A 26,419-nucleotide genomic window follows, 5' to 3' on the forward strand; every position below is an offset into this window, starting at 1 on the left:
AGCTGACCCCACGTCTCCTCTAAGAGTCCTCAGTGCCCAGGCAGTGTTTCTCAACCTTCCTAACGTTTAAATTTTTTTTTTTTTAAATTTGTTTTGGTTTTCGAGACAGGGTTTTTTTGTGTAGCCTTGGCTGTCCTGGACTCGCTTTGTAGACCAGGCTGACCTTGAACTCACAGCAATCCACCTGCTTCTGCCTCCAGAGTGCTGGGATTAAAGGTGTGTGCCACCACGCCCGGCATGTTGTGTGTACCCCTTTAACACAGTTCCTCAAGGTAGGGTGACCCCCCCAACCATAACAGTATTTTCATTGCTACTTAATAACGGCATTTTTGCTACTGTTGTGATATGTGACCCCTGGGAAAGGGTCATTCAACTCCCGAAGGGGTCTCTACAACATAGATTGCGAACTGTTACCCTAGAGGAACTCGCCTTCTTTTTCTTCTCTAGGGTCTATGGCCAGGAATATCAGCAATTGCTATGCAAGCACAAGGAAAGAAAAGGGGGGGGGGGCATTTCTGAGATCTTTTATTTCAAACCACAGATCCTATCCAGTTAAAAATGTCTCTTGGGGATCCTGGAAACCCACGAGGGATGTTCAGGTCATGGAAGAGGGTTTTGTATCATGGTGGATGAGAGCGGGAGGGGGCATGGGGGAGGGGCAGGGGGGCTAACTCTGCACACTGGCGATGTCCAGAACTGGTGACCGAGTACATGCTGTCCCTGGAAGCTTTATAAAGATGACCAGACCAGATCTTCAAAGACAACAGGCATGGTGGGCAAGCCTGAGCTGGGGGAGGCACAAGAGAGGGCCCCTTCAAATACCTGCTTGTCTGCTGGCCTGCTTCCTCTGACCATGGCCATGTCCATCTGCACTGTTTGCAGAGGAACTCAGAGGGAGAGGCACAAGTGATAGGCAAGGGATCGGGGCAGATGTGAAACTCCATCCTCACCTCCAGAAGGCTCTGGTCTGGCCTTGATCTTCCCAAAACTAGTGCTCGGGTTCAGCATCCATGCAGGACTCCCAGGGGTTCTGGGGCATCCGAGGCAGGGAGAAGAGGAGGAGGAGGAGCCCGCCGAGGAAGAGCAGGGTGAATGCGGCACAGGCACAGGCGAAAGACCAGGAATAGTAGTACTTGAACCAGACCGTGTCCTCGCTGTCAATCATGCGCTTCACCGATTGCCTCATGACCTCCACAGAGACTATAAGGCAGAGCCCTGGGGACAAAGGCAAGCGTCTCAGTGACTGATGCTGCTCTGCTTTTGCTGCCACTCTACCCCCGCCCCAAGTCCAAAGGGGAAACTGGTTTTAACTGGAAATATGCAAAAGTGATCCTTGCTTACCACTCTTTTTTTTGGGGGGGGGGGCGTTGTTGTTGTTAATAACACTCTGGGAAGGTTCCTCAGTGACTTCCCAAGGGTAGTGTCATAGGGAAAAAAATGAACAAAGCAAGCTTTCTCCTTCCTAGCCCTCTTGGGGTCAGCGGAGTTCTGACCATGGAGTGGGGAGCCCTGGGAAGCCCCCACTTCCCACCCAGGTGCTGCAGGAGCCCACTCTACCTGCAAAGGCATAGAACATGGAGGCTGGCCTCAGGAGGTAATCACGCTTATTCCCGAAGGATAGAAACGCGCAGATGGACCCCACAACGATGAAGCCGAGGCTGAAGATGGCGATGGCCGCTGCTGAGATACTGTACTCTGCAAAACACACAGGGAGCGCCGGAGCCTTTCCAGGCACATCCTCCTGGCAGAGCTCCTATCAGGGGTTCTGCTCCTGGATTCCCATTTCACACCTGACTGGGGCTCACTTGCTTGCTAACTGACTCAAAACCCGATGCTGTGGAAGAGTGAAGCCAGATGCGAATGGGATGGACTCACTTATATGTTTCCAGGGCACTAAAGTGTGAGGTTTCCTGAGGCGAGGGCCTCAGAGGGAGGCAGGACACCCCGTGGCTACAGATGTTCCTAGAGCCAAAGTCTTCCTGACTGACAGGCAGAAGGAGGCACTGAGCTGTAGGTGATCTGTCTTAGATTGACAAGGGGACTCTGCAAGATTGACAGTGTGGGTGTTCCCTAGCTGTGAGTGTGAGGACGTGTGTGGGCTGCCTAAGAATCCACCAGAGTATGTGCCTCTGTGTCTGCATGTGAGAATGTGTGTGTGTGTGTATGTGTGTGTGTGTGTGTGTGTGTGTGTGTGTGTGTGAGAGAGAGAGAGAGAGAGAGAGAGAGAGAGAGAGAGAGAGAGAGAGAGGCAGACAGACAGACAGACAGACAGAATCTGTCAGTATATGTGGGTGCACATGTATCTGCCTTGCACACAAGTCTGTCAACACTTGCATGTACCTCATGTCTGAGGCTCTATCTGTGTGAGCATCCATGTGTGAGTGCTCTCTTCATTCAGGCCTTCAGTGTGTATGCATTCTCCATGCATGAGGATCTGTTGGCATGTAAATGCATGCAGAGCGTTCCCTGCATTAAGACTCTCAGTGTGCATGTGGACCCCGTGCACGAGAGGCCCTGCTGGTATGTGCGTGTGGTGCGTGCCTACATGTGATCTGCTGGCATGAGCACGTGTCTGTGTCAGCTCTTATACACTGTGCGGCTACCCACGCCCACACAGGCCAGGCTCCGCCTACTCATGAGGTCTCTTGAGTTCTATCGAGGAAGGGCTGGACTACCTTGTTTGCTCGGCTCAGGCAGCTGTTGGTTAGGCCCCCACAGAGGCTCTCACTCGGCTGCCCCAGCTCCCTGCTCCAGTACTGTGAGCGCCTGTACCACTTTCAAAGCTCTCTGGGCCCTGCTGGAATATGTTCTTGCTGCATTTTACAGCCTGTCTACTTTACACCTGTCCCTAACGCCATCAAATGTGCCCTGAGTCCGGGACAGGGGACTGGCTGTGTGTGTGCGCAGGGATGTGACAGAGCGCCAGCCTGCAGCTGTTTTCCATCTGTCTCTGCCAAGTGACTCCTAGCTCAGCAGCTAGTGACAGAAGTCGCTTTTCCACCCACCCCGGCTTCCAGGGTCTCACCCTTCTGAGTGGTGAATTCAAAGATCTCCGAGCTCTCTCCTGGGTTGAAATGCCTGAAGTAGGAGCAGTTCTGTTCTGTAGAGGAGGAGACAGTCTGTGAGCTGGCGGAAAGCGGCGGGTGTCTCGCTGCAGGGCACGGAGGGGCCCTCTCGATGCCTATCTTTCACCTGGGCCAGGCATTTCCATGACCTTTAGCATGCTATTTCCGCAGACGAAGGATTGACTCCCAAGGAAGCTGGGACAGCCTCAGGGAGCAAAGGAAGATGGATTTGCAGGGCAGACAACATGCAAGACCCAAGCCCATTAGGCAGTTGGGGTAACTGAGACCCAGGTTCATACTGTTCCCAAAGTAGGGGGGAGCAGATTAGCCAGTTGGTGAACTCCAGGTCAGCAAGAGACCCTGTCTCAAAGAACAAGGCGGGAAGGCGGGGGGCAGGGGATGGGGGGAGCAATTGAGGAAGATACCATGTCAACTTCGGGCCTTCATATGCACATGCATACAAGTGCATGTGAAAACACGGAAACACGAGAGAGAGAGAGAGAGAGAGAGAGAGAGAGAGAGAGAGAGAGAGAGAGAGAGAGAAACTTTCTGATGCTCATCCAGGCTGACAACCTGGCTTTGCCCTACAAAGGGCTCCTTTGCATATCCCGTCACCTCTTCAGACCCTCAGACCTGAATCATGTGGACTCCAGACAAAACCTTTTCTGGCCACTGAGCATTGTCATGACAACTGTGGATGGTCTAGAGACAGTTAGACATGAGACCTGGCCATTATGGGGCAGTAGGAGAGGGGTTGAAAGTAAATCCAGCCATGATGACCTTATACGTAATTCCACTTCTCCTCCTCCCCTCCTCCTCCTCTTCCTTTTTCTTCCTCTCTCTCTCTCTCTCTCTCTCTGCCCCTTTCTCTGTTTTTTTGTGACAAGGTTTCTCTGTATATCCCTGGCTGTCCTGAAACTCATTCTGTACACCAGGCTGACCTTGAACTCAGAGACCCATCTGCCTTTGCCTCCTGAGTGCTAGGATCAAAGGAATGTGCCACCACCTGCGCCCCCCCCCAACCTTTAGTCTCTTTCACAACTAGGTATGACACCAAAGTATAGCTGCAATCCTTGTTGAATACATTCACTATTCTTTATCCATGCATTACTGGATTAAGAAGTATAAGATTGGGTTATTATATATATATATTTCTTTTTATGGAGACAGGGCCCCACATAGCCCAGGCTTGCCTTGAATTCACTGTATATTCAAAGATGGCCAGTGATAATCTTGACATTCTAATCCACTGACCTCTACCTCGCAAGTGCTGGGACTACATGTACTTGCCACCACTTCTGGTTTAGGTGCTTGGGATGTGCCACACCCTCTGCCCTATTTTCTGCTTCTTAAGAAAACTAAATTAGGTCAGGCGTGGCGGCGCACGCCTTTAATCCCAGCACTCGGGAGGCAGAGGCAGGCGGATCTCTGTGAGTTTGAGGCCAGCCTGGTCTACAAAGTGAGTCCAGGACAGCCAAGGCTACACAGAGAAACCCTGTCTCAAAAAAAAAAAAACTAAATTAAGTTGCTTTTTATTTATGCAAGACCCTGTCTTGGTGTCTTTCCCGTGCTTCTGACTCCCTTCGCATAAACGACATCTCTGCCTTTAGTTTCAGTAGCATTGAGTGTGGATTCACGGTTTCATTTTCAGGCTACAGTTGAATGCTCATTCCAAAAAGACTGGTATCCAGATTTGTGTCCCAGGGTTGTCACCATCATAGCTTTGAATGGGATAAAGGTTTTCCTTCTATCTGGCCACATCATCTTCCTGCTGCTTGATTCTGTCCCTCCCTACACCTCCAAAGTTCAATTGCTGCTTCTCCCAAGGTCGAGGCACAGGACACCTGGAGAGGCGGTTCTGGCCTAGCCACTGGTGGCTGTTCCCAGCAGCAAGCCGCCTTTCCCCAAGCTTCTATATTTAAATCCCTTTTCTTTTGAGCCAAGTTACCTGGGGTGTCTGGAGACCGGTTGTGATGTCAGCCTCAACATCGCTCTTTTCTCTCAGCATCCACTGCTATTTTAAAGCAGAGTTGCAAGCCTCTTATATTTATGAGAGCGGTTGCTGTAGATGCTCTCGCATCACCGCCTCGAAACGGCTCGCGCTCTGTGACGCGTCTCCCTGGGTCTCCCTCCGGACAAAGGAACATTTCTGTTTCGTGCTTTAAGAGCCAATTTCAGTTGCCATTGAAAACCCTCCAAGAAGAATTGACTGAAGTCAAGTGTATTTCATGGTCAGCTGCTTTCCCCACTACTCACTGCCTCTGAGTTAAGAGCGAGGGCTGTGAGGTACAGGCAGCCTCGAGAGTCTGGTGACCACAGATGGCTGACCCTTGTGGCTTGCGGTGGTTACTCTCGCATAGCACGTTGGGGAATCAGCCACCACCAGGTAAAATGCCAGACTCCACTCAGGGCAGACAGCAATGTGCAGACATACGTTCTGGATGTCAGGGCAGAGATGTGTGAGCTGGAGTGCACAGGGATAGGCTGCAAGCCTATGGGGGCCAGGCAGATGGGGCACTGGGGTCTCTTTCCCTTGGGTAGTAGATAGAATGTCTCCTCCTCATCTATTAAACATCCTCCAATGTGGCTGATGGGATAGAGGATGTTAGCACCACTGGATGCCCCAGCTTTTCTCCAATATGCTCAACTTTGCACTGGGGGACAGAACATTTGACTCATCTTCTTTCTTGAACTTGGCTCCTGAAGAAGGCCTATGTTCTTGGCTTTCAACCTGTGAGAAATGTATCTCCTCCTGGCCCATGTGGCTGCCTGAGGGAGGCTATAAGCCCTTTCACAGTTCCCTATGGCCCTAAAGATAGAGTAGCCAATGAGAGCAATCAAGCCAGCCTCTTTTGAAGGGGGCACAGGGTCCTACCCGATAGGCACGCCTCATGTAACTCAGTTCATATTTTCCCCCTTGATGGATGGTGGTATTTGGGAAGCTAAGCATTAAAGCAAGCCTAGAAGAGATGGGCTTAGTCAGCAAAGCACTTGGTGTGCGAGTGGGAGGGCCTGAGTTTGATTCTCGGAACCCATGGGGGTGGGGTAGTGGGTACGCATGGCATGCACTTACAATGCCAGGCTGGAGGGGATCATCCTTGGAGCTGCTAGCCAGCTAGCCGAACTAAATCAGTGATGTTCGTTCTAACTAGACATCCAGGCTAACTGATTCTCCAGGCTCAGTGGGGGACCCTGCCTCAAACAATAAGGTAGAGAATAATAGAGACACATCATGGAGACCTTGGTCTTTCATATGAATCTTCATAAACACGTATGTGAACATATGTGTTCGTGAATACACACATACACACACAAACGCACACACGTACACACGCACACCATCTGCAGCAGACCCTATGTGGGCCTTAGTCACAGGTAAGGTTGGGGGGTGAGGCATGGGTGGTCTTGTGTGTGCTGCAGATTTTGAACCATCTTGCTTTTGCTTCTCCGATGTCCTTTCTTGTCTCCAATATCAGGTAAAACATCCTTGCATAGATTTGGGGGCTCAAACTCTGCCTTGGTGGCCTCTGTCCCCTCACTGTGCTGACAGAGACAGTGCTTTAGGCCAAGTAAAGCAGAGATCCCAGTGCCCAGAGGATCTAGGACCATAATTAGGGTCTCAGAAGTTATTACCATCCCCTTTGTCCCCGAAACTGGCTTCTAAGGATTCTAAGATGTCTCTTTCTATAAGATTCAGTGGTATGAAAAAATGTGAACTGTGATATTCCTTAAAAATACACACAGCTTGGGCTGGAAAGATGGCTCAGTAGTTTAGAGCACCGCCTGCTCTTCCGGAGGTCCTGAGTTCAATTCCCAGCAACCACATTGTGGCTCACAACCATCTATAGTGTGATCTGATGCTCTCTTCTGCAGATAAAATGCTCATATACAGTAAATAATAAATAAATAAATCTTAAAAAAAAATACACACAGCTGCCGGGCAGTGGTGGCGCATACCTTTAATCCCAGCACTTGGGAGGCAGAGGCAGGTGGATCACTGTGTGTTCGAGGCCAGCCTGGTCTACAAAGCGAGTCCAGGCCAGCCAAGGCTACACAAAGAAACCCCGTCTCAAAAACAAAACAAAAACAGTGAGCTCGGCTCAGACTTGCCTGGAAACTAGGGCAGAGGGTGGCTGGCTAATCCCACAGTGTGGTTCAATGCAGAATCCAGGGTGGCAACTGCAAAGAACCAGAGTAGCAGGCACAGGAAACTTCAAGGTGAAGTTGAGTTAACAGGCCATAGATAGCTCTAGTTATCACCAAGGAGATCCCCAGGTGTACCTGGTAGTGCAGAGTTAATAGATTGAAGATGACTTGATGTGTGTAACCTCCCAGGAACTAGTGATTTAGGGCTAGGAAGAAAGTCTCACATATGAGTCTCCAATTGCTTCTAGCAAGCTAGTGAAGATGTTGTGTGCTCTCCCAACCACCACAGAAGAATCCTTAAGATGAACTAGGGCACCCCGAGGCCTTCTGCCGAGCCTCTGGATGCTGTTCTTTCACGGGGGAGTCTAGGTAAAGCTCCAGCCTCCAACATGAGTTCATGTGGGTAGTTTGAGCCCTGGAGATTCCTGGGCTCAATGATATTCCTTTTACACCCACAATCCTTGCACCGAGGAGAGATGTGAGTGCAGAGAAATGGGATGCTGGGGTTGCCCTAGAGAGGCAGAACCTGAAAGAATCAAGGGCAGTGAATGGTTCTTTTGGGGCTTACTGGCTGATGCATGAGCTCCCCTATAAACTGGGGGAAGCCCTTCCTCCCACTCAGGAGGCATTGGAACCAAGCATAGATGGTGATCTTTTACAGGGAAGCCTTTCCATGGCTCTCTGTGGACAGTGGAAGACTCACATGAGGCAGCTTCATCCTGTGAGGAGCCTACAGCGTACCACAGGAGTATGGCTTCTAGGGACCCCCCTCCTTGTATTAGCTCTTGGTCTGGCTGCCTCTGACCGTGTGTCCTGGGTGGGACTCTGTATGACCTCCCTGAGTCAGCAGGTATTAGGGGCACTGTGCATTGGAACTCATGGGAAATTCTGGAGAGTGAGCATGCTCAGGATTTAAGGCCTGAGTGTTGAACCTCTCCTTGTCAGGCAGTTAGCCTGGGGACGGCCATACTCTTCCTTGTCAAATGAAGACCATCCGTAGAATTAAAAACCTACGTAATCTAGTAACTAAGAAAGTGGACACGACAGGCAAATGTTTGGGGACAAATTCCTGGTCACGAATCACCTAACCTTCCTTAAGTTACTCACGTTCTCTGAGCTTCATTTTCCTCATCTGTGGCGCGGGATGATGATGAATATACAGGGCCCCTGGAGGTTTATGTGAGATTAGGGGAGTCGGTGCAGTTGCATGTGGCTTAGCAGCGTGAAACAGTTCTGAGCAACGCATCATCAGGCAATGTTGTCGTGGTATAGATGTTTCATGGAGTATACACACACAGACTAGGATAACTATGACAACACTAAGTGAGATAATCCCATGAAGCCATTCTTTCACATATGGTCCATCATTGACCCAAATATTGTTATGTGGGCTACAGAGGCATCTAGAGGGCCTCCCAGTATCTCCACCATTATCTCATGGTGTCTGGTGGAAAATTCACCTGTTTGTCTTATTAAGAATCTCATGTGTGTAATGAATGGCTGTGCTGGACAGTTTTTGCCAACTTGACACAAATTAGGATCACCCGGGAAGAGGAGATCTCTACCGAGAAATTGTCTCCATCAGCCTGGCTTGTGTGCATGTCTGTGGGGGCATCTTCTTTTAAAATATTGATTTTTATGTGTATGTATGTGTGCATGAGTGTATATACACACACTATGTGCATTCGATGCGAGAGGAGGTCAAGAGAGGGCACCAGGTCCTCTGGAACTGTAGGTATAGACAGTTGTGAGCCACCATGTGAATGTTGGGAACCAGACTTGGGTCTTTTGCAAGAGCAGTATGTACTCTGAACCACTGAACCATCCCTCTGGCCCCTGGAAAAATCTCTTGATTAGTGGTGGATGTTGCAGGGCCCAGTCTACTGTGGATGGTACCACTCTTGGTCCTGGGTTGTATGAGAAAGTAAGCAGAGCAAGCCATGGAAGGCAAGCCAACAAGCAGCGTTCTACCCCTCTATGGCCTCTGTTGAGTTCTTGCCTCCGTGTTGTTGCCTTGAACTCCTGCCTTGACTTCCCTCCGTGTTGGGTTGTAAGCTGAAGTAAACCCTTTCCTCCCCAAATTGTTTCTATCATAGTAACAGAGAAGCAACCTAGATAGTTGCTAATCCTAGTTTCATTTCCTGTTGCTGTGATGACGTCACATCCATAGCAGTCAAGAGCAGAGAGCAATAGAGTAGCGAGAGTCTCTCATAGGTGTGCCACAGGCCAGCCTAATGTAGAGAGCTCCTCATTGCGAGATGCTCTTCTCGAGTAATTCCAAATTGTGTCATGTTGACAAATAAACCATCACAACTGCATCTCACTTTCTGTTTTTAGCAATCTTCTGTGTGCTTCACCAATTTGGATGTGATGTATGGAGGTACCAAGTTCTTCAAATTTATGCTGTCTAGAATTCATTGAACTTCGTGGATTTGTAGATTCGTGTCTTTCATCCAGTTTGGGGAGTTTAATCTAGACATTATCTTTCTCTCTCTCTCTTCTTCCAGAGACTCCCGTGGTGTATATGGTGGTGTCCTACGTGTGTCTGAGACATTGCCTCTTTCCCCTGCCTGTTGCTTTGCCCGGCAAAGTTCATAGGAATTTTCATTTGCCTGCTCATTCCTGCCTTTGAAGGCTCCCTTTCTACTTTAATTATTATTGCCCTTTTCCCAAAAGGGTTTCTATTTGATGCTTTAAAATTAATTTTTGTATCTTAATTGGTATCTATTTCACGAGGCATCTTCCTCCTCTTCCATTTTTAGATTCTGGTTCTGGCTGATCTAAAGTTTTTGTCTGGCTAGGGCTGCCGAGACGGCTTAGCAGGCACAGGTGCTGGCCAGCAACCTGATGACCTGAGTGTGGTTCCCAGAATGCACATGGTTGGAAGGAGACAACAGACTCCCTCAAGTAATCCTCTGGCACTCCTCCAGAAAGTAATTAATGAATGTTATAAAGTCTTTTTGTCCACATTCAAGTTTGCTCTGGTTTTTCTTTCCTCTTCATATCACTCATGTCATATTAGCTCTTCATACGCCTTTTCTTTTTTTTTTTTTTTTTTTTTCTGTTTTGTTTTTGTTTGCTTTTGAGATAAGATCTCACTATGTAGCCTTGACTGGCTTGAAACTCACTATGTAGACGAGGGTGGCCTCAAAGACACAAATATCTACCTGTCTGCCTCCCCAGTGCTAGGCTCAGAGGCGCGTGCCAAATGGCTTGTATTTTTTTAAATATACACACTGTGTGACAACTCAAGGATTCTGCTTCTCCGTCTTGAGGCTTGTTCCTGCGCCTGTGTTTGAGCTAGTTTTGTGACATCTATACTCTTGAGCATGAAGCCTCTGTTCTACTAGCTTGGCCATCAGTTAGCATAGATATTCTAACGTGCGTGGAGCTGACTCATCCCCCAGTCACAGCTTTGCAGTTGAGGACTTTTACAAAACGATAAAAAAAAAAAAAAAAAAAAAAAAAATCAGATAATGACAGTGCTTTGGACAGAGACTCTCTAAGAGACCCAACCTGTTCTGTTTCCTCTAGTATCAGCCAGACTGCTGTTGGTTTTTGCTTTGTTTTACTGAGATAGTAGTTTTCATGGAGAAAATTAAAGCACCTAAAATTCACTGTTTCGCCCCAGCTCTCCTGCTTTCCTTGAAATAAGCACTTGCCAGGTTGCTGGAAGGTTTTGGTAAATTTCCAGAGTTCTGAAAAATAAAGAGCCTTTTGGTTTCCTCCCTCTCTGCCTGCTCATTGCTGTCGGTGAGAGAGAAGCTTCAGTGTGGGAGTGGTCATTTCTCCCTCCGTCATCCCCCCCCCCCCAATATCGCCCAAAGTTAATATAGGCAAAGCCCTTATAGCACAGAGCCCTGCGTGTATGTGCCGTTAGTGCAGTTGTTAGGAAATGAGAGAACGCCGTAGGAGCCCTCTTCTGGAAAAGACAGGTCCAAAGGACCACAGAGAAGGCAGATGGGGAAGGAAATTCATGTCCATTTGAGTGCAGGAACGGGCTTTGGAAGACAACGGGGGGGGGGGGGGGGGGGGGGGGGGTTAGGTTCCGTGTTACAAGTGTGGGCAGAATGATTCACAGCTGATGAGGGCGAGAAGGCAGACAAACAGACTCTGCTTTAGGCTCAAGGCCAAGCCTTGCCTGTTGGTCCCCTGAGGCTGGTGTGCTCACCAGCCTATCTCTCTGTGCGTAGACATGGCTCCTCTGCTCAGACTTTAAAAGGCACAGGGCTCTGAGGACAGATGGATAGAACCATAACGCCCCCACCCCCCCACGCACGATTCCCGGAGAGGCTGCCTCGCCCTGCTCAGCCTACCCTGCCCAGGGAGTTGTCCAGATGAGGCATCTCTGTTTACGGGTGTGTAGAGCGGCCAAGGGGTGTGGGCATTAGGCTATGTGATATCTTTCAAAGCATATGCTCATGCCTGTCAGTGCCCTCTACCCTGAGACTCCGTGTTTCCAAGACAGCTGAGTGGTTACAAATCTCTGGATCCCCGCCCGTGGTGAGTGACGCCTGGGTTTCCTGAAGCAAGAGCCAAGGGAGGGGAGGGAGGGCAGACTCTGCACCCTACCCGTAGAGAGACTCAGGACTGAGTGCTCAGGCGGGGAACGGAGTCAGTCTCCACGTCAGGATGGAGGTCATACACGTTGAGGTCCACTGAGGCCTTAAACACGTTGCAAGCCCTAGAAGTGGTCGTACTATTTTACACAGGTGAAGTGGAGGCTGAGATGGACCGTGTCCTCTCTGACTACTCCTTTGTAGGGCTGCAGATGGAACCCAGCTGGTGGAGTGCTTGCCTAGCATCCACAAAGCCCTGCCTCCCAGTCCCAGCACTGCATACAGCGACAAGATAGCTAGCTGGTTGGAAAGTCCTTTAAGAGGGCAGTGGGTAGTGGTGGCTACAGCTTGGGCTTCTCTCTCCCCCAGTGCGCATGCTCCGCTTGCTCTGAATCCCACGGGCTCTCTCCCTGGCAGGATGGAGACCAGCACATTAATGCCCCAGCACCTAGGTGAAGAACTTTGCTTGCAAGGTGTGGGTGGAGAGCGGGAGAGCCCCTTGCAGTGGCCACAGAGGGAAGCGCCGAGTGATGAAGGAAGGACACATAGCAGGACCACAGGCCCTGACAAGGCAACCACACCACATCCTGCTTTGTAGCCACGGGGCACCCTCGCCCCGCCCTCAACCCCCAAGGACCCTGTGCTTGTTTTTATGCTCCGCTTTCAGGAACTTTAAGTTCTTAGTACTTAAAAGCAAGGAACCCAGTGTTTCCTTTCTATACAGACTGACAAACTAAGCCATAAGCGGTCTTGCCTATACTTTTGCTTAAAGCCCTGGTTCTCAACCTTCCTAATGTTGCGACCCTTTGATAGTTTGTCATGTGGCTACCATCCCCCCCATAAGATCCCCCCCCATAAAATTATTTCACTGCTACTTCATAACTGTAATTTTGCTGTTCTTATGAATCGTAAATATCTGACATGCAGGATATCTGATATGTGATGACCCGGGGGGTTGGGGACGCGACCCACAGGCTGAGAACCGTTGAGCTAGAAGCTAAGGAAGAAGCCGGGAAGCCCCATTGTTTCCTCTAGTCTGAGCTCTTAAGGTCACCAGCCTGTCTTTTCAGGGAGAGAACGGACTGAGATGCCACTGAGTATCATCCCGCGTGTCTGCTGCTGGGGCCAGAAGTTCCTGGTCTGGTAGACCAGCAGTTTCCAGAGTTTCTTAACTCACTGGTCAGCAACCCGCACAGGGTGGAGAGCCCAGGCCTTACAAGATGGAGCTGGAGACAAACACCCTCATTTTCCACCTTGGCTCTGGCCATAAACACTACCCCAAGCCTGTTCCTATTCTGTTTCCTTGCAGGGAAAGCTGGCAACAACTCTGTTCCCACAGGCAACTTATCTTGGGCTCTTGGAAGGAAAGACAACGGGGAGAGAATGGGGACCTTACCCCCTGGTGTTGTGATGTGCTCACAACTCTTGTCTTCTTTGTCAAGGACAGCAGCAGCTTGCGTGGTACAGATCCTCCAGAGGCCGAAGTGGGCTGCCCCGCAGGTCTCATTGCTGTATTCTAGGTTTGGCCTCAACACGGCCCAGTGGTCAGTCACCACGGCCACCATGGCGAGCACTCCGCCCACCAGGATGAAGAAGAGGGTCGCACGAACCTTCAGGGTTTTGGCCTGTGACATGATGGTTGCTGAGGTGTGGGTGTAGTGGGCAGGGGGCAGCAGCAGTGTCTCCCAGGGGTAGGTAACAGCCGGCTAGATGTGGCCGTGGCTGTGGAGTTGAGAGTGGAAGCTATGTTTAGTGAGCCTGGCTGAGCCAGAGTGGGCTGGCCTTGGGACTGAGAGACACTGGGCAGTCGGAGCAGCTGCTCAGACGTGTCATGGGCCTGAGGAAGGCTTCTATTAATGCTTGTCTCTAGGCGTGTCCCTGAGGATGCCTTCTGCTCAGGTTTCAGGGATTTTTATCCAGGGGGCTAGAAATACCCCTCCCCAGGGAGAAGGAGAGAGAGAGAGAGAGAGAGAGAGAGAGAGAGAGAGAGAGAGAGAGAGAGAGAGAGAGAGAAGAGAGCAGAGAGGGCTTTAGATAGTGACTTGAGAGGTCTACAGAGTAGATGTTGTGTGTGTGTGTGTGTGTGTGTGTGTGTGTGTGTGTGTGTGTGTGGTGTGAGCCATGGGTAACAGGCTCACTAGATGTGTGGGTGCTCAAGATGAGAAGGCATTACCAGATAAGGGAAGGGGACCCCCAGAGTCCCTGGCGGCACAACCTCCGTGTTGCACACTGCCAAGGGAGCCACCAGCATCAGTGTATGTGAACTCAGGAACTTGTCTGCAGGGACACCAGAAGGGACAAGCAGAGTCCACCTCCCAAGCAAGTCCTATCTCATTCCCCAAAGCCATAGGAAAATCCCGTCTTGTTCCCAGGCCTGAACCCAGCTGAAGAGGTTACTTCTTTTTCTATTGTCTTCTATGACAGCAACCGGGCCCAAAAGAGCAGCTCTGCATGCATGGAGTTGATGAGGCCCTTGTGCCTTTTGGACGGTCAGGGATAGCTCTCTGCAGTGCACGGAGCAGCCCAGAGAGTAATGAGGCTACACGGCCAGGAGTTGGACTGAACCTGTTTCTTTGCACTGTTTTCAGAGCCAGCAAATAAAGATTTTCTATTATGTCGGGACCCCCCCACCCCACCCCCACCACACACACACTTCTTTCTTTCTTGATAGTGTCTCACATAGCCCAGGATGGCCTCAAACCTGTTATGAAGGCAAGGAGTTCTCAACATTCTGATCCTCTGTATTCACCCCACCCCAAGTGCTGGCATTACTGTTATGTGCCACCATGCCTGGTTGTGACGCTGAGGCTCAAGCCAGGGCCTTGTGGCATGCCAAGCAAGCACTCTACCAATTGGGTTACATCTCTAGGTCACTTCATTTTCAAACAGGCTAGAAGGAGGCTGATTGTTGGTAAAGCATAGGAAGTCAAGGGGATGCAAACAGAGCCGGGAAGTTGGGAAGGTTTGGGATCCCTGTCTGATGGCCACATGTTTCCCAGCCCAGCTCCTGAGGTTCTGCCATCTCCCTCTGCCTCAGCTTCAGCAGGTGGCCATGTTGGGGTGCATCCATGAGGCTGCCATATGATTGGAACTAGAACCTCTGAGCTGGGCAGGGCGTCGAGCCTCAAAATCCCAGCCTCGGGTTTATGATGGTCTCTCTCATCAGGTGCAGTGAAGTGTTCAGATGCCGAAATCACAGAGTGCTGACCCCACTGGAAAACGTGACGGTAGCTTCTTCCCAGGGAGTGCTTATTACATATGCGGCCTCTCCTGGAGACCTGCCTTCAGGTTGGTGTGGTGTGAGTGTGGGAGCCATGGCTGGTGGAGGTCACTGAAGGAGGGCTCTTGAGGGCTATGGCTCAGCCCTGCTTCCAGTGTCTTCTCTGATTTCGGATATACTAAGATGTAACAAGCAACTCCACAAAGGCTCCTGTTGCCTCCACTGAGCCCAGTTGCCCATGCTGTCCTCGCCATGTTGGACTGTACTCTCGACTGTGAGCCAAAGAAACCGTTCTCGCCTTAAGACACCCCTGTCAGGTATTGTCACAGATAAAAAGCAGGCTGTCAAGTCAATCTTTGCACTAATCCATGGGGTGAGTACAACTGTCGCCTCTACTTTATAGATAAGGGCACAGACATTTGAATCACTTCCCCACACAGCAGGGAAATGGGACAGCCAGGTGTTAGTGCCATTCCATTAGAACTGTGTCCCTTTTACGAAAGAGCCTTGCCCCTGGGGTGTAATCCTCAAGAGCATCTCTCCACACCTCTGTGTCTCTGCTCCTCCCCCTCCCTGTTAACAGCTCCGCATTCTCAGCTGGGCTGATCAAGTGCAGATGACACAGGGCCCAGTGTGTGTGTGTGTGTGTGTGTGTGTGTGTGTGTGTGTGTGTGTGTGTGTGTGTGCTGATGTTTGCAGTTGTCCACACTCAGCTCAGAGAGCGACTATCTGTCTCCGTGGAGCCGATCCTTTACATGGAGAACTCTGAGGGGCTGAGATTTTGTACGGCCTTTGAGCCCCTTCAGGTGTCCCATGTTTAGGGGACAGTGGGTGGCTTCAGGCACAGCCAGTGCAAGTCAGATGCCCAGCAAGGCAGCAGTTGCGGAACTAGACAAGCCTGATGTTTGAAAACAGAGTATCTAGGGAGGAAAAAAAAAGGTCTTAATTCTTTTATTTTTTGGTTTTTTTGAGATAGGATTTCTCTGTGTAGCTTGGCTGTCTTAGACTTGCTTTGTAGACCAGGCTGGCCTTGGACCCACAGAGATCCACCTGCCTCTGCCTCCCAAGTGCTGGGATTGAAAAAAAAGTTCTTAATTTTAGTAATTGCAAGTTTCTGTGAAGATGTACAAATACATTTTTGATTTCCTGGCATTGGGGGCACCCTTTGCTCTCCCATACTGCCTTGGTGAGGATTTAGAATGGGGTACAGCGCAGAGATACATTCAGAGTCACCAAGGATGCCAATGTAGAGCCACCAAGGACGCCAGGCCTTGGCTAGGGCAACCACTGAGCAACTTCTTTCTGCCTTTCCTTCTGTGGGGTGGGGGTGGGGGGCTGGCATTGGGGGAAGGTACCTGCTGGGTCATCCACCCTGGAGAGTGGATGCATTAAACATTGATGGCCTTTTCCTTTTGAAGCCATTTTTATGCAAAGCACACCACTTGGCTGGCAGCTCCAGCGGTTGCAGGTGAATCGGTTTTTCTCTGCAAAAGCTCTCTAGATACAACCTTTTTCTGATTCACAAGCCTCCTGATCTACTCACCCAGGGCTTTGCTAGGCCAGGAAGGGGCTCAGAAGCTAAGCCTTTGGTGGGAGCCAGAGCCTGGCAACCTCCACATTGCTTGCCCACTTTGGGTGCTTCCTGGAGCGTCAGTCAAGGGAATGTCTCACACGGGCAGCAGCAGGAGAGTGGGCAATAGTTTACTGGGGACAGAGCCAGTGGCCCCAGGAGCACACCCCACTGGGCCTGTCTCCAGCTGTGCGGCTTCCAGCAGGTCCTGAGCCTCTGTAAGCTGCCCTTTCCTTTCCTCCACTGTAATTGCAGGGCAATGGGCCTGGAGGGAGCTGCTGTGGAGTAAGATGGAGGGTTTACCAGCTTAGCCCATGACAGATGCTCCTATAATTCACAACTAAAAGTCCTAAGTGTGACAGCGATGATATTTGAATGGCTGAGGGCTGAGGGGAGAATTAGGTTTAGGTGAGGTCATGCCAGTAGAGTCCTCTTGATGGGATTATAACATGAGGTCAGGGCCGTCTCAGCCTCTCTGTTGGGCATGTGAGGCCACAGTGAGAAGACCGCTGTCTGCAGGCCAAGGAATCCGAGCTCTCTGAAGAATCCAACCATGCTGGCATAAGACCTGTGAGGAGATACATTTCTGCTTGTTTAAGCCACCCAGGCTGTGGCATTTTGTTATATTGACAGTGGTCTCAGCAGGTTAATGCAGCAAGCAGTTGATTCAGGGCAATGTGATTTGTAGGCCACAGTTGGATCTATTTTTCTAGATGGGCGAGAAGGAAGGCAAGCGCTGAAGCAATTCTGGGTACCCATTCTAAATTTCCTCCAATGGCTCAGCCCAGACCCAAGGCCCCCCGGTAGCATCTTTATAAGTGGTTGTTGAGTGACTGTTGGATGGCTGGCTGGCTGGTTGGATAGGTGCATGGGTGCATGGACTAAAAGAAAGGGATGGTGGCTCATATACTCTAATCTACATGATGACCCAAAGGAAATATCCAGGTGTTTAAGCTCACGAGGACCTAAGAAATGGCAATAGGGTAGACCTGGTTGCACCTCATAACCCAGGACCCTCGCCTGCATTGAGCCATATGTACACCTGACTTCAGACAATGGGATAAGTTTCTCCTTGCTAAGCAACCTCTTTTATAGTGAGATCGATCTATCTGTCTATCTATCTATCTATCTATCTATCTATCTATCTATCTATCTATCTATAAGTCCTCCAGGACATATCAGTTAATGGGAGACAAAGCACCCATCCTGTCAGAACTGGTTTTGAGTGCCTGTGCTGTAAGGCAGACTGTCTTTTCTGAGTGAACTTTTAGGGAAACACCCTTGTCACCCCTATCTACCACATTATGCCTATGCAAAACTGAGTGTGCACATGATTAAGGTCAGATGCATCTTGGGAAGGGATATATGCCTTGCCTCTGGCCATGTTAGTTTAACTCAAGCTAGATGCTAAAATGGCTAAGGTCATTCACACAAGCACCACATTCTTATTTGACCTCAAGAAGAGATTCTGAGCATGAAGTCACGGGAGCTGTTCTGACTGGCAGGAGTTTGTATATACAGTGACACGCGACATTATGCTTGACCTTATTACTTTGCCAGGCAAGGTCAGTAGAAAGTCTGCACCTGGGTCCCCTCTAAACTCCGCCATGTGGACCCTCTTCCTTTGCTGAGTTGAATCTTTATCCTTAAAAGATGAAACGATGAATTACATTAAAAGAGTAAACAGAGCAAATGGTTGTGATCAAGGTAACAGCTTTTTCACTCTGTGAGTCCTTCTAGTGAGCCATGAGGTCATCTGAGGGATAGTTCACCCTGAACATACTAAGGCAGCAATAGTGACAACAAGTCAGGGTAGATTAGGAGGAAGTTAAGGAGTGAACTGGAAGATGGATTAAGGCCGAGGGGATGTGCTTGTTAAAGGAAGAAGTGAATACAGAGGCCATTGGTAAGAAAAGGACCCAGACTTTTAAAATTGCACGCAGCTTATAAAAACAAAATGAAGGGAAAAAGAGGTCATTAGGGGTCAGACCTTCAGGGCCCCAGAAACCATGTAAAGAGACAGGTTATGCCAGAGTCAAAAGTCATAAGAATGTTGAGAACTGTTAAAGTATTTCTCCCTCTTGTTATTTAATTTTTTGTTTTGTTTTTTCAAGACAATGTCTCTCTGTGTAGCCTTGGCTATCCTGGACTGGACTCACTCTGTAGACCAGGCTGTCCTCGAACTCATGGTGATCTGCCTTCCTCTGCCTCTCGAGTGCTGGGATTAAAGACGTGCACTGCGACACTTGGCTTCGAGAGCTAATGTTTTAAAACAACAACTACAAGGCAGAGAGTGAGAGAGCGAGAGAGAGTGACAGAGAGAGAGAGAGAGAGAGAGAGACAGAGACAGAGAGAGAGAGAGAGAGAGAGAGACAGAGAGAGAGAGAGAGAGAGAGAGAGACAGAGAGAGAGAGAGAGAGAGAGAGAGAGAGAGAGAGAGAGAGAGAGAGAAGAGAGGGAGAACTGATAATGGTATAAGCTTTTCAAACCTCAAGGCCCACCCCTAAAGGCACATTTCCTCAACAAGGCTACATCTCTTAACCCTTCCTAAACAGTTCCACCAGTGGGGGGACCAAGTATCCGGCATATGAACTGCTTATGGAGGCCAATTCCTTCCAAACCACCACGTTTACATCAAGGCTGTCTGCCTGCAAGTGATGGAAGAGAGAGAGAGAGAGAGAGAGAGGCTGGAATGGTAAGAGCAGAGTCACCAAGGTCCTGAACCAAGGTAGGAGCTAAGCAGGAGGGGTTATGTTTAGAAAACCCACAGGCGCGGACACAAGGATTTGATGAGAGACTGACTATGGAAAAGAGTGAAGGTTGGAGTCTTGGGGGCCTTGGTAGGCAGTGATGCTGGTGACTGGAACTTGGTACTCTAGGGAGAGACTGGGTTTTAGGTTCAGATACTATGTTCCTTGGTCTAGTCTGTGTTGATATAGCCAAGAGCCTCAGAGGCAATGGCTTCATTTAGTAGTGCGCCTCCTTCGCAAGTTCCAGTCTAGGCAGTCTGACTGGAAGCCGTGCACCCAGGAGCCTCCCTTTTGCCGCCCTGCCATGCATGCTGTTCTCTCTTGTGAGGCTACAGCTGGCTCACTGTTATCGTGGAAGGCCCAGGGAGGAGGAAATTGTGCACATCCAGTGTTCCAAATGTGCAGTGAAGACTCAAGTTGGGCGAAGCTCTTGAACTGGCAAGAACTTAAACTCACTGTTGCCAACGGGCTGGCGGGTCTAGCACTCCGTTTGGAGGATATCGTGACCAGGCAGATTGAGGTTCCCTGAGGGTCGGCAGTTTTGAGCTTAAGGTGTAGAAGCCTAGGGTTGCTTGAAGGCGGCAGCCAATAAGATGAGGTGTGACGAAGCCCCGGATCGAAAAGTGCCCATTGATTTTTTAGCAACTGACAGGCAATAAAGCGATGCCACAAATAATAATTTACGATCGTAGCGGAGGAATGGGTGGCAGGCAAGGAGGCGTGACGTGGCTGGGGAGACAGCATAGCATAGCACAGGTTAGCTTAGACAGGCCAGAAGGGGGCATAGAGTAGAAGACTGATTTGCCATTTTAAGAGCTAAATCGAATGTGTTTACACACTTGAGCAAGATTCAAGAGGAGGGTCAGCAAGAGGGCTCGGCAGGGGGTAAATAGTGCCTGAGGCTTAACCAAACAGCCTGTTGTTGACCTGGTGTCAAGTCCCAGAACCCGCATAAAGATGGAAGATAAGAATGGACTCCACAGCCGGGGCGTGGTGGCGCACACCTTTAATCCCAGCACTCGGGAGGTAGAGGCAGGTGGATCTTTGTGAGTTCGAAGCCAGCCTGGTCTACAAAGCGAGTCCAGGACAGCCAAGGCTATACAGAGAAACCCTGTCTCGAAAAGCGCCCCCCCTTCAAAAAAAAAAAAAAAAAAAAAAAAAAAGAATGGACTCCCCAGAGCTGTCCTCTGACCTCCCACGTAATACATGCCTCCATCACATACATATACACAATGAGACTAATAATTAATACAAAGTTAAAAAAAGAGACCTAGAAAAGATTCAAGAGGAGAGGGTAGGAACAACTGGATCAGACGGGAGAGCTGGCTTCAGACAGGAGGAGGGAAGCTAGTTACCTCTTCTTCCATGGTAGGGAAGAGGAGCATCATGGGACAGATTAGTGTACAGGTGGCAGAGAAACAGGGGCTGTTAGCTTCTGAAGCTTCCTGTTTCCTTGGAACAGGGTCAAGTGCCGGGCCTAAGAGCATAGGGAAGGGCCTGGGCAGTGGTGGTGCACAACTTTAATCCCAGCACTAGGGAGACAGAGGCAGGTGGATCGCTGTGAGTTCGAGGCCAGCCTGGTCTACAAAGTGAGTCCAGGACAGCCAAGGCTACACGGAGGAACTCTTGTCTCGAAAAACAAAACAAAACAAACAAATAAATAAATAAAAATGGGAAGGGTCCAAGGAACTGGGAAAGTCACTACAGCTGTTGTGAGGATGGGGATGATGGCTTCAATGGAGCATCGAGAACAGTCAATCACTGGAGGCAGTGAAGTGCTGAAGCATGCCCGGGAGCCCTGTAGTCATATTCTATTGCTTTGGGAACAAATCATCACACACTCAATGGCTCAAACACTCCACATCTATTATTTCACAGTCCAGGCTGCTTCATGGGGCTAAAAAGAAGATGTGCACCGGGCTGTGTTTCTCCTGAGGCTCTGTGGGAAGAAGATAAGCCCTTCGTGCATCTCCACCTCACGGCCCCTCCCATCTTCAAAGCGAGGAACCCAGTCGCTCCAACCTCTGCCTCCGGCACATTCCTGGCTCTTTTGCCTCTCTCTTTGCAAGGGCCTCTGTGATAACACTGGGGTCGTATGGACAATCTCCCTGGTGAAAAATCCTTATAATTTTAAGAATGATTTCCTGGATTATTTATTTATGTGTATGTGTATGTATCAGCACAAGTGAGAGGGCCAGAGAGCTGGGAGGCCAGGTCGAGTGACTTACCTCATGGACACAGATGCTCCTTCATATGGTGTGGATGGGGCTCGGACATAAAGGAAGCCTGTCACCCTCTGCACCATCTCAGGTGCACGTGCAGGAATGGAGGAGGAGTTAGGGGATGACAGTGATAGGAAAGGATTGGCATGGCCCATCCAGTCCCTCAGAGAAAGCTTTTGTCTGGAGGCTGGAGGAGGAGGGGTTTGGCAGTATTGGCATTTGGCACTGGAAGAAGCCTCCTCCTGTAACCCCAAGTCTGGCAGTACATGACCCTCACTTTCAAGACATTTGTTCCTGAGATCATCTTGCCAGTTTTGTTGGAATCTGCACGTCTCAGGCATAGCTCTTCCAGCAACTTTTTCGGGATGCTACGCATCCCCAGATCTCCTTTTTTCCCTTACCACACACCTCCTGGGGCTGGGCAGCTGAGGACGTTATCCTGGGAAACTGGGCAGAAGCCTTTCTAGGGAGGGTAGCTTCCTTCAGAGGGCCTGGGGGAAGCAGGGTCGTCACAGAAGGGTGTGGAGTCATTTCTCCGGGCAGGTGGAAAGCAACTCAGTGACAAGATTTGAAGATGTGGGGAGCGCAGTGGAAATGGAGGCTGGGTGGGAGGGTAGCTAGAGCCAGGGCAGAGTCCTAGAGGCAGGAGATTGTGAAAACGACCACAGCTGCGTCCCTGCCACCATAACTTCTGGAACTGCCATTCTCAGACAAAGGTAGGAATGCCCTTTCTTTTTTTTCTCTTGAGCCTAGAAAAGGTTTTCCATCTTCTGAGACTTCCATTTCTTCTGAGACTTCCATTTCTTCTGAGACTTCTTCCCTTCAGGACACTTGTCCATGGGTCAAGGCACTACTCTGAAGGATTTTCTAGCCACATAGACAGACATCCACCACGCTACTTTCCCATCGAGTCTTTGAGTCAGGGAGTCTCCAGCTGAGCCTAGATTCAGCTGTGGAGCCTCCCAGTAGAGTTCTGTGCTGGGAAGCAGAGAGAAACCGTGAGGCTCTGGTCCTGGTGAGCTGAGCTGAGAACCCTTGAGCATATTTAATGGTGTGTGTGTGTGTGTGTGTGTGTGTGTGTGTGTGTGTGTGTGTAGGTCGAAGGTTGGTTCCCTACCTGACATAAAATCCCAGGGATTGAAGTCAGGCCGTTAGTCAGGCTTGGTGGCAAATGCCATTACCCACGGAGCCATCTTGCCAGGCCTCCAGCCCATATTTAATGGCTGTTTTAAAAAATGCTCCTACCAAGTCTGGGGATTTAGCTCAGTGGTAGAGCACTTGCCTAGGTGCTGTGTATCTGGGACCCACATAGGGACCTGAAGTCAGGTGGTCCATTCTGGGCTCCTGTCCTTCCCTTGAAGCTTCAGTAGCTCCACTTAGGTGACACAGGGCAGGCACTGGACTAGTACAGCTAGGCTTCTGGGGCCCCTGGGCTTTTTCAGCCTTGTGTGTGAGCTTTATGAAATTCCCTAGGGTGGAATAGAGGTCATTGGATGGGGCCTGCAAGTACCCTAGCCATTCCTATCCAAAAGTCTGGGGAACATGAAAAATGAAATAAGTGTTTGTCAGTGGAAGAAACTGTCCACAGGGAGGACTCTACCAGATGCAGGTATGCTGTCCAAGAGCAGTGGGCATGAGAAGGTCTGGTTTCCAAGAGGCATTCTAGAACAACCCAACAGTGCAAACTCCCTGAGAGCTGTCAGTAAACACTCTCGAGCATTCAAATGCAATCTTTAAAAAAAAGGATTTTGCATTTATTACTTTAATTATGTGTAGACACGTCTGTCTGTATGTGGGTATGTGGCACGTGAGGGAGGGTACCCACATAAGCCAGAGGCATCCAATCCCTTGGAGCTGGAGTTAGTTACAGTAGGTTGTAAACTACCTGTTATGGATGCTGAGAACTGAACTCAACAACAGCAGTACACGCTCTTAGCCACCGAGCCAAAGCTCCAGCCCCTCTGACGAAGTGTTTAAACTGTTTATTTATTTATTTATTTTATTATAGCATTTCCTTGTTTAAAATCTAATTCATTCTCTCAAAGACCCTGGTGGCCAGTGTCCTCCCCTGATGGCAGGAATGGGGGCTGTGACAGGCTGACAGCTGCCCATCACTGCTGCCCTAGGGGCATAGGAAGGAATGGCTGGGTTTTATCACGATCTTTCCTGGCCCTTGGCCACGTCACTGCAGCTGCTGTGGATGTGGGCAGAAGAGGGAGGCAGCAATGTCATGCTGGGCCACGCTTCTGGGCTTGTTCAATCCTACTAACATTGTGGTCCCAAAATCCAGGGACAAAGACTTCAGGAGATTTTCCATCCCTCACCCCCGACAGGGGCCATTTTCTCATTTCCTTCCTCAACCCCCAATTTCTATTTTGGAAATGTGTAGCTCAACGATAAAGAGGAAATAAGACAGAAATCCTACCATGTGGCAGGAAAAAGGAACGTGGAGAGTAAAAAAAAAATGTCTTAGGTCCATGGTCTATACACATGTACTCCACAGCTGCCGTGTGACCTTGCGTGAGTGACTACCCTTTTCTGTGCCTTGGTTTTCCTCCCTGCTGTCAGGCTACCATGGCTGTTTGCCTTGGCTTTACTGATGTTCAGAACAGACCATTCTGAGGGCTGGGAAGCTATTCTTGGTACTGCACATGACTTGAAAGCATCCTTGGTGCTCCCCAGAAGACCCATATGTACCTACTTCAAGCAGAAATGTCTCCAGACATTGGCAAATGGCCCCTGCTGTGCAAAATCTCTTTTCCCACTGGAGAGCCACTGGGCAGGGGCTATGTCTCCTTTTAAATTTTAAAGGTTGCCTTACTTTTTTCCTCTCTCTCTCTCTCTCTCTGAACTTGATTCTATGATGAACAGATGCGATGAGGCCAGGCCAGGCCTGCTGTTCGTGTCTTCAATGGCGGTGTGTTCTTGTGTGACAAAGGCATGAGCTCCAACATGTACCTCTCTTGGGAAGAGGCTGACACAGATCCAGTTTATAGAAAGGGCTGGAGCAGGGTCCTCTGCTCCTCCATCTAGAGCAAAGATGAAGCCAGATACCTAAAGTGGGACCCAAGGGAAGGGCGGGGGGAGCTCAGGGTACATGAGGTTGGTACTGTCACAGGTGAAGACTTTTTTTTTTTTTGGTTTTTTTGAGACAGGGTTTCTCTGTATAGCCTTGGCTGTCCTGGACTCACTTTGCAGACCCAGCTGGCCTCGAACTCACAGTGATCTGCCTGCCTCTGCCTCCCCAAGTGCTGGGATTACAGTCATGCGCCACCACACTGGCTAAGACTTTACTTTTAAGTGAGCATGCCTCAAAAGGTTTGGGAGCAGAAAGGAAGGAGAGGAGAGGAGAGGAGAGGAGAGGAGAGAGAGAGAGAGAGAGAGAGAGAGAGAGAGAGAGAGAGAGAGAGAGAGAGAGAGAGAGAGAACTAAAAGGTGTCTCCAGGGATAGAGCCTGGCCAGCTGTCTCCCAAACCCTTTTCTCCTCGTGTGGATCACATTCCTACTTTCCCTTGCTCTTGGATGGACTGAGGTGACTGGCTTCTGGCTGACGGTGTGTGAGAAGCAGGTCACAACTTCCTGCTCCATTAAAACCAAAATTATCTACTTTCAACATCCACTCCACCTGCCACAGGGGACCCTCCATAGCCTGGGACTCCAGCCTCTGGATGACAGCACAGACCAGGCCCTACTTTGACACTCCACTGGGTGGTGGGCTTAATAGGAGAAATGGAGTTCTTTTCTCTTCAGTATTTACACTTGGGGTTGTAGAGCATATAGTGGCTTTCTGTTAAGAAACACAGTGTAGGCCAGAATGGTGGCTACTCAGGTGACCCAAGGATGGGCTATGAGTGTTTACTTTTTCTTCTTTTAGAAATGAATGTGCATGCCTTTAATCCCAGCACTCGGGAGGCAGAGGCAGGTGGATTGCTGTGAGTTCGAGGCCAGCCTGAACTAGAGTAAGTCCAAGACAGCCAAGGCTATACAGAGAAACCCTGTCTCAAAAAACAAACAAACAAACAAACAAACAAAAAGTATGGTAGCTCATGCCTTTGGGAGGCATAAGGCAAGTGGTTCTCTGTAAGTTCAAGGCCAGCCTGGTGTGTGTGTGTGTGTGTGTGTGTGTGTGTGTGTGTGTGTGTGTGTGTGTATACACATATGTATAGAGACCATGCTCAGGAACCCTGTCCTTGTCTTTTGAGACAGAGTCTCTCATTGACCTTGGAGCTCATTTGATTGGCCAGAGAGCACCTGAGATACTCCTGTCTCTGCCTTCCCAACAAGTGGGGGATTGCTGGCGCCCATCACCTTAGGCTTGAGATCTTTAAGTGGGCTCTGGGGACTGAACTCAGGTCCTCATGTTTGCAAGGCAGGCACTTTACTGACTGAGCCACCTCCCCCACCGCCAGCCCTGGAGGTTATTCTCGTCAAGGAACTACAACATTGATTTCTCTGTGTTGCTTCTAACAGACCTAGCTCTGCGAGTTACGGAGGCAGCAATCTCAGCTGACCTAAACACGTGACTGCGTGACTTGCAGGAGGTAGTGGCAAGTCCCTAAGTGCAGCCTGGCACGAGAGCCAGCCCAGGGTGGCTGGACAGCTTCTGCTGAGTCGGGGTTTCCTCCAGGCTAAGAATAAACAGTGGACACGAGCATTTTGGCACAAGGTGCTAACTCCAGGCAGAACCGGTTCCAGGCTAGCAGCACAGCCAGTCTGTCTACACCACGGCCACTGGTGGGACCTGGCAAAAGCCTGAACTCCCCAGGCTGTGGGACCTGATGGCTCAGCATACTTGGGAACATATTTTTTGAAAGAGGGATAAGAAACCAGGACAGAGAATTCAGATGGGCTGGGAGAGGGCAGAGGGATGGGGACAACAGATCTCAG

The 26,419-nt window shown here is 49.8% G+C and overlaps 1 protein-coding gene across 2 annotated transcripts; it reads right to left on the reverse strand.

The window, feature by feature from the left end:
- Positions 1-687: 687 nt before the first annotated feature.
- Positions 688-13,552, reverse strand: Cacng1 (calcium voltage-gated channel auxiliary subunit gamma 1). 2 transcript variants are annotated; one of them, XM_051158941.1, is made up of 5 exons: positions 13,167-13,552; positions 3,026-3,100; positions 1,558-1,695; positions 951-1,215; positions 688-787 (listed from the first exon to the last, which is right to left on the reverse strand). In XM_051158941.1, the coding sequence occupies exons 1-4, from the start codon at positions 13,402-13,404 to the stop codon at positions 989-991; spliced, it is 678 nt and encodes a 225-aa protein (XP_051014898.1). In that variant the 5' UTR covers positions 13,405-13,552; the 3' UTR covers positions 688-787; positions 951-988. The 2 variants fall into 2 exon arrangements, with proteins under 2 accessions (XP_051014898.1, XP_051014897.1); XM_051158940.1 differs by having other exon boundaries at positions 688-1,215.
- Between the last annotated feature and the right edge of the window lie 12,867 nt (positions 13,553-26,419).

Source organism: Acomys russatus, chromosome 16 (genome assembly GCF_903995435.1).
Source record: "Acomys russatus chromosome 16, mAcoRus1.1, whole genome shotgun sequence".
NCBI classification, from domain to species: domain Eukaryota; kingdom Metazoa; phylum Chordata; class Mammalia; order Rodentia; family Muridae; genus Acomys; species Acomys russatus.

Coding starts and splice junctions, on each gene's coding strand:
- Cacng1 (XM_051158941.1), bottom strand. CDS start 13,404: ATGTCACAGGCCAAAACCCTGAAGGTTCGTGCGACCCTCTTCTTCATC. Junction 1,696..3,025: donor TGAATTCACCACTCAGAAGG/GTGAGACCCTGG, acceptor TGTGTTTTGCAG/AGTACAGTATCTCAGCAGCG. Junction 1,216..1,557: donor CATGTTCTATGCCTTTGCAG/GTAGAGTGGGCT, acceptor CTTTGTCCCCAG/GGCTCTGCCTTATAGTCTCT.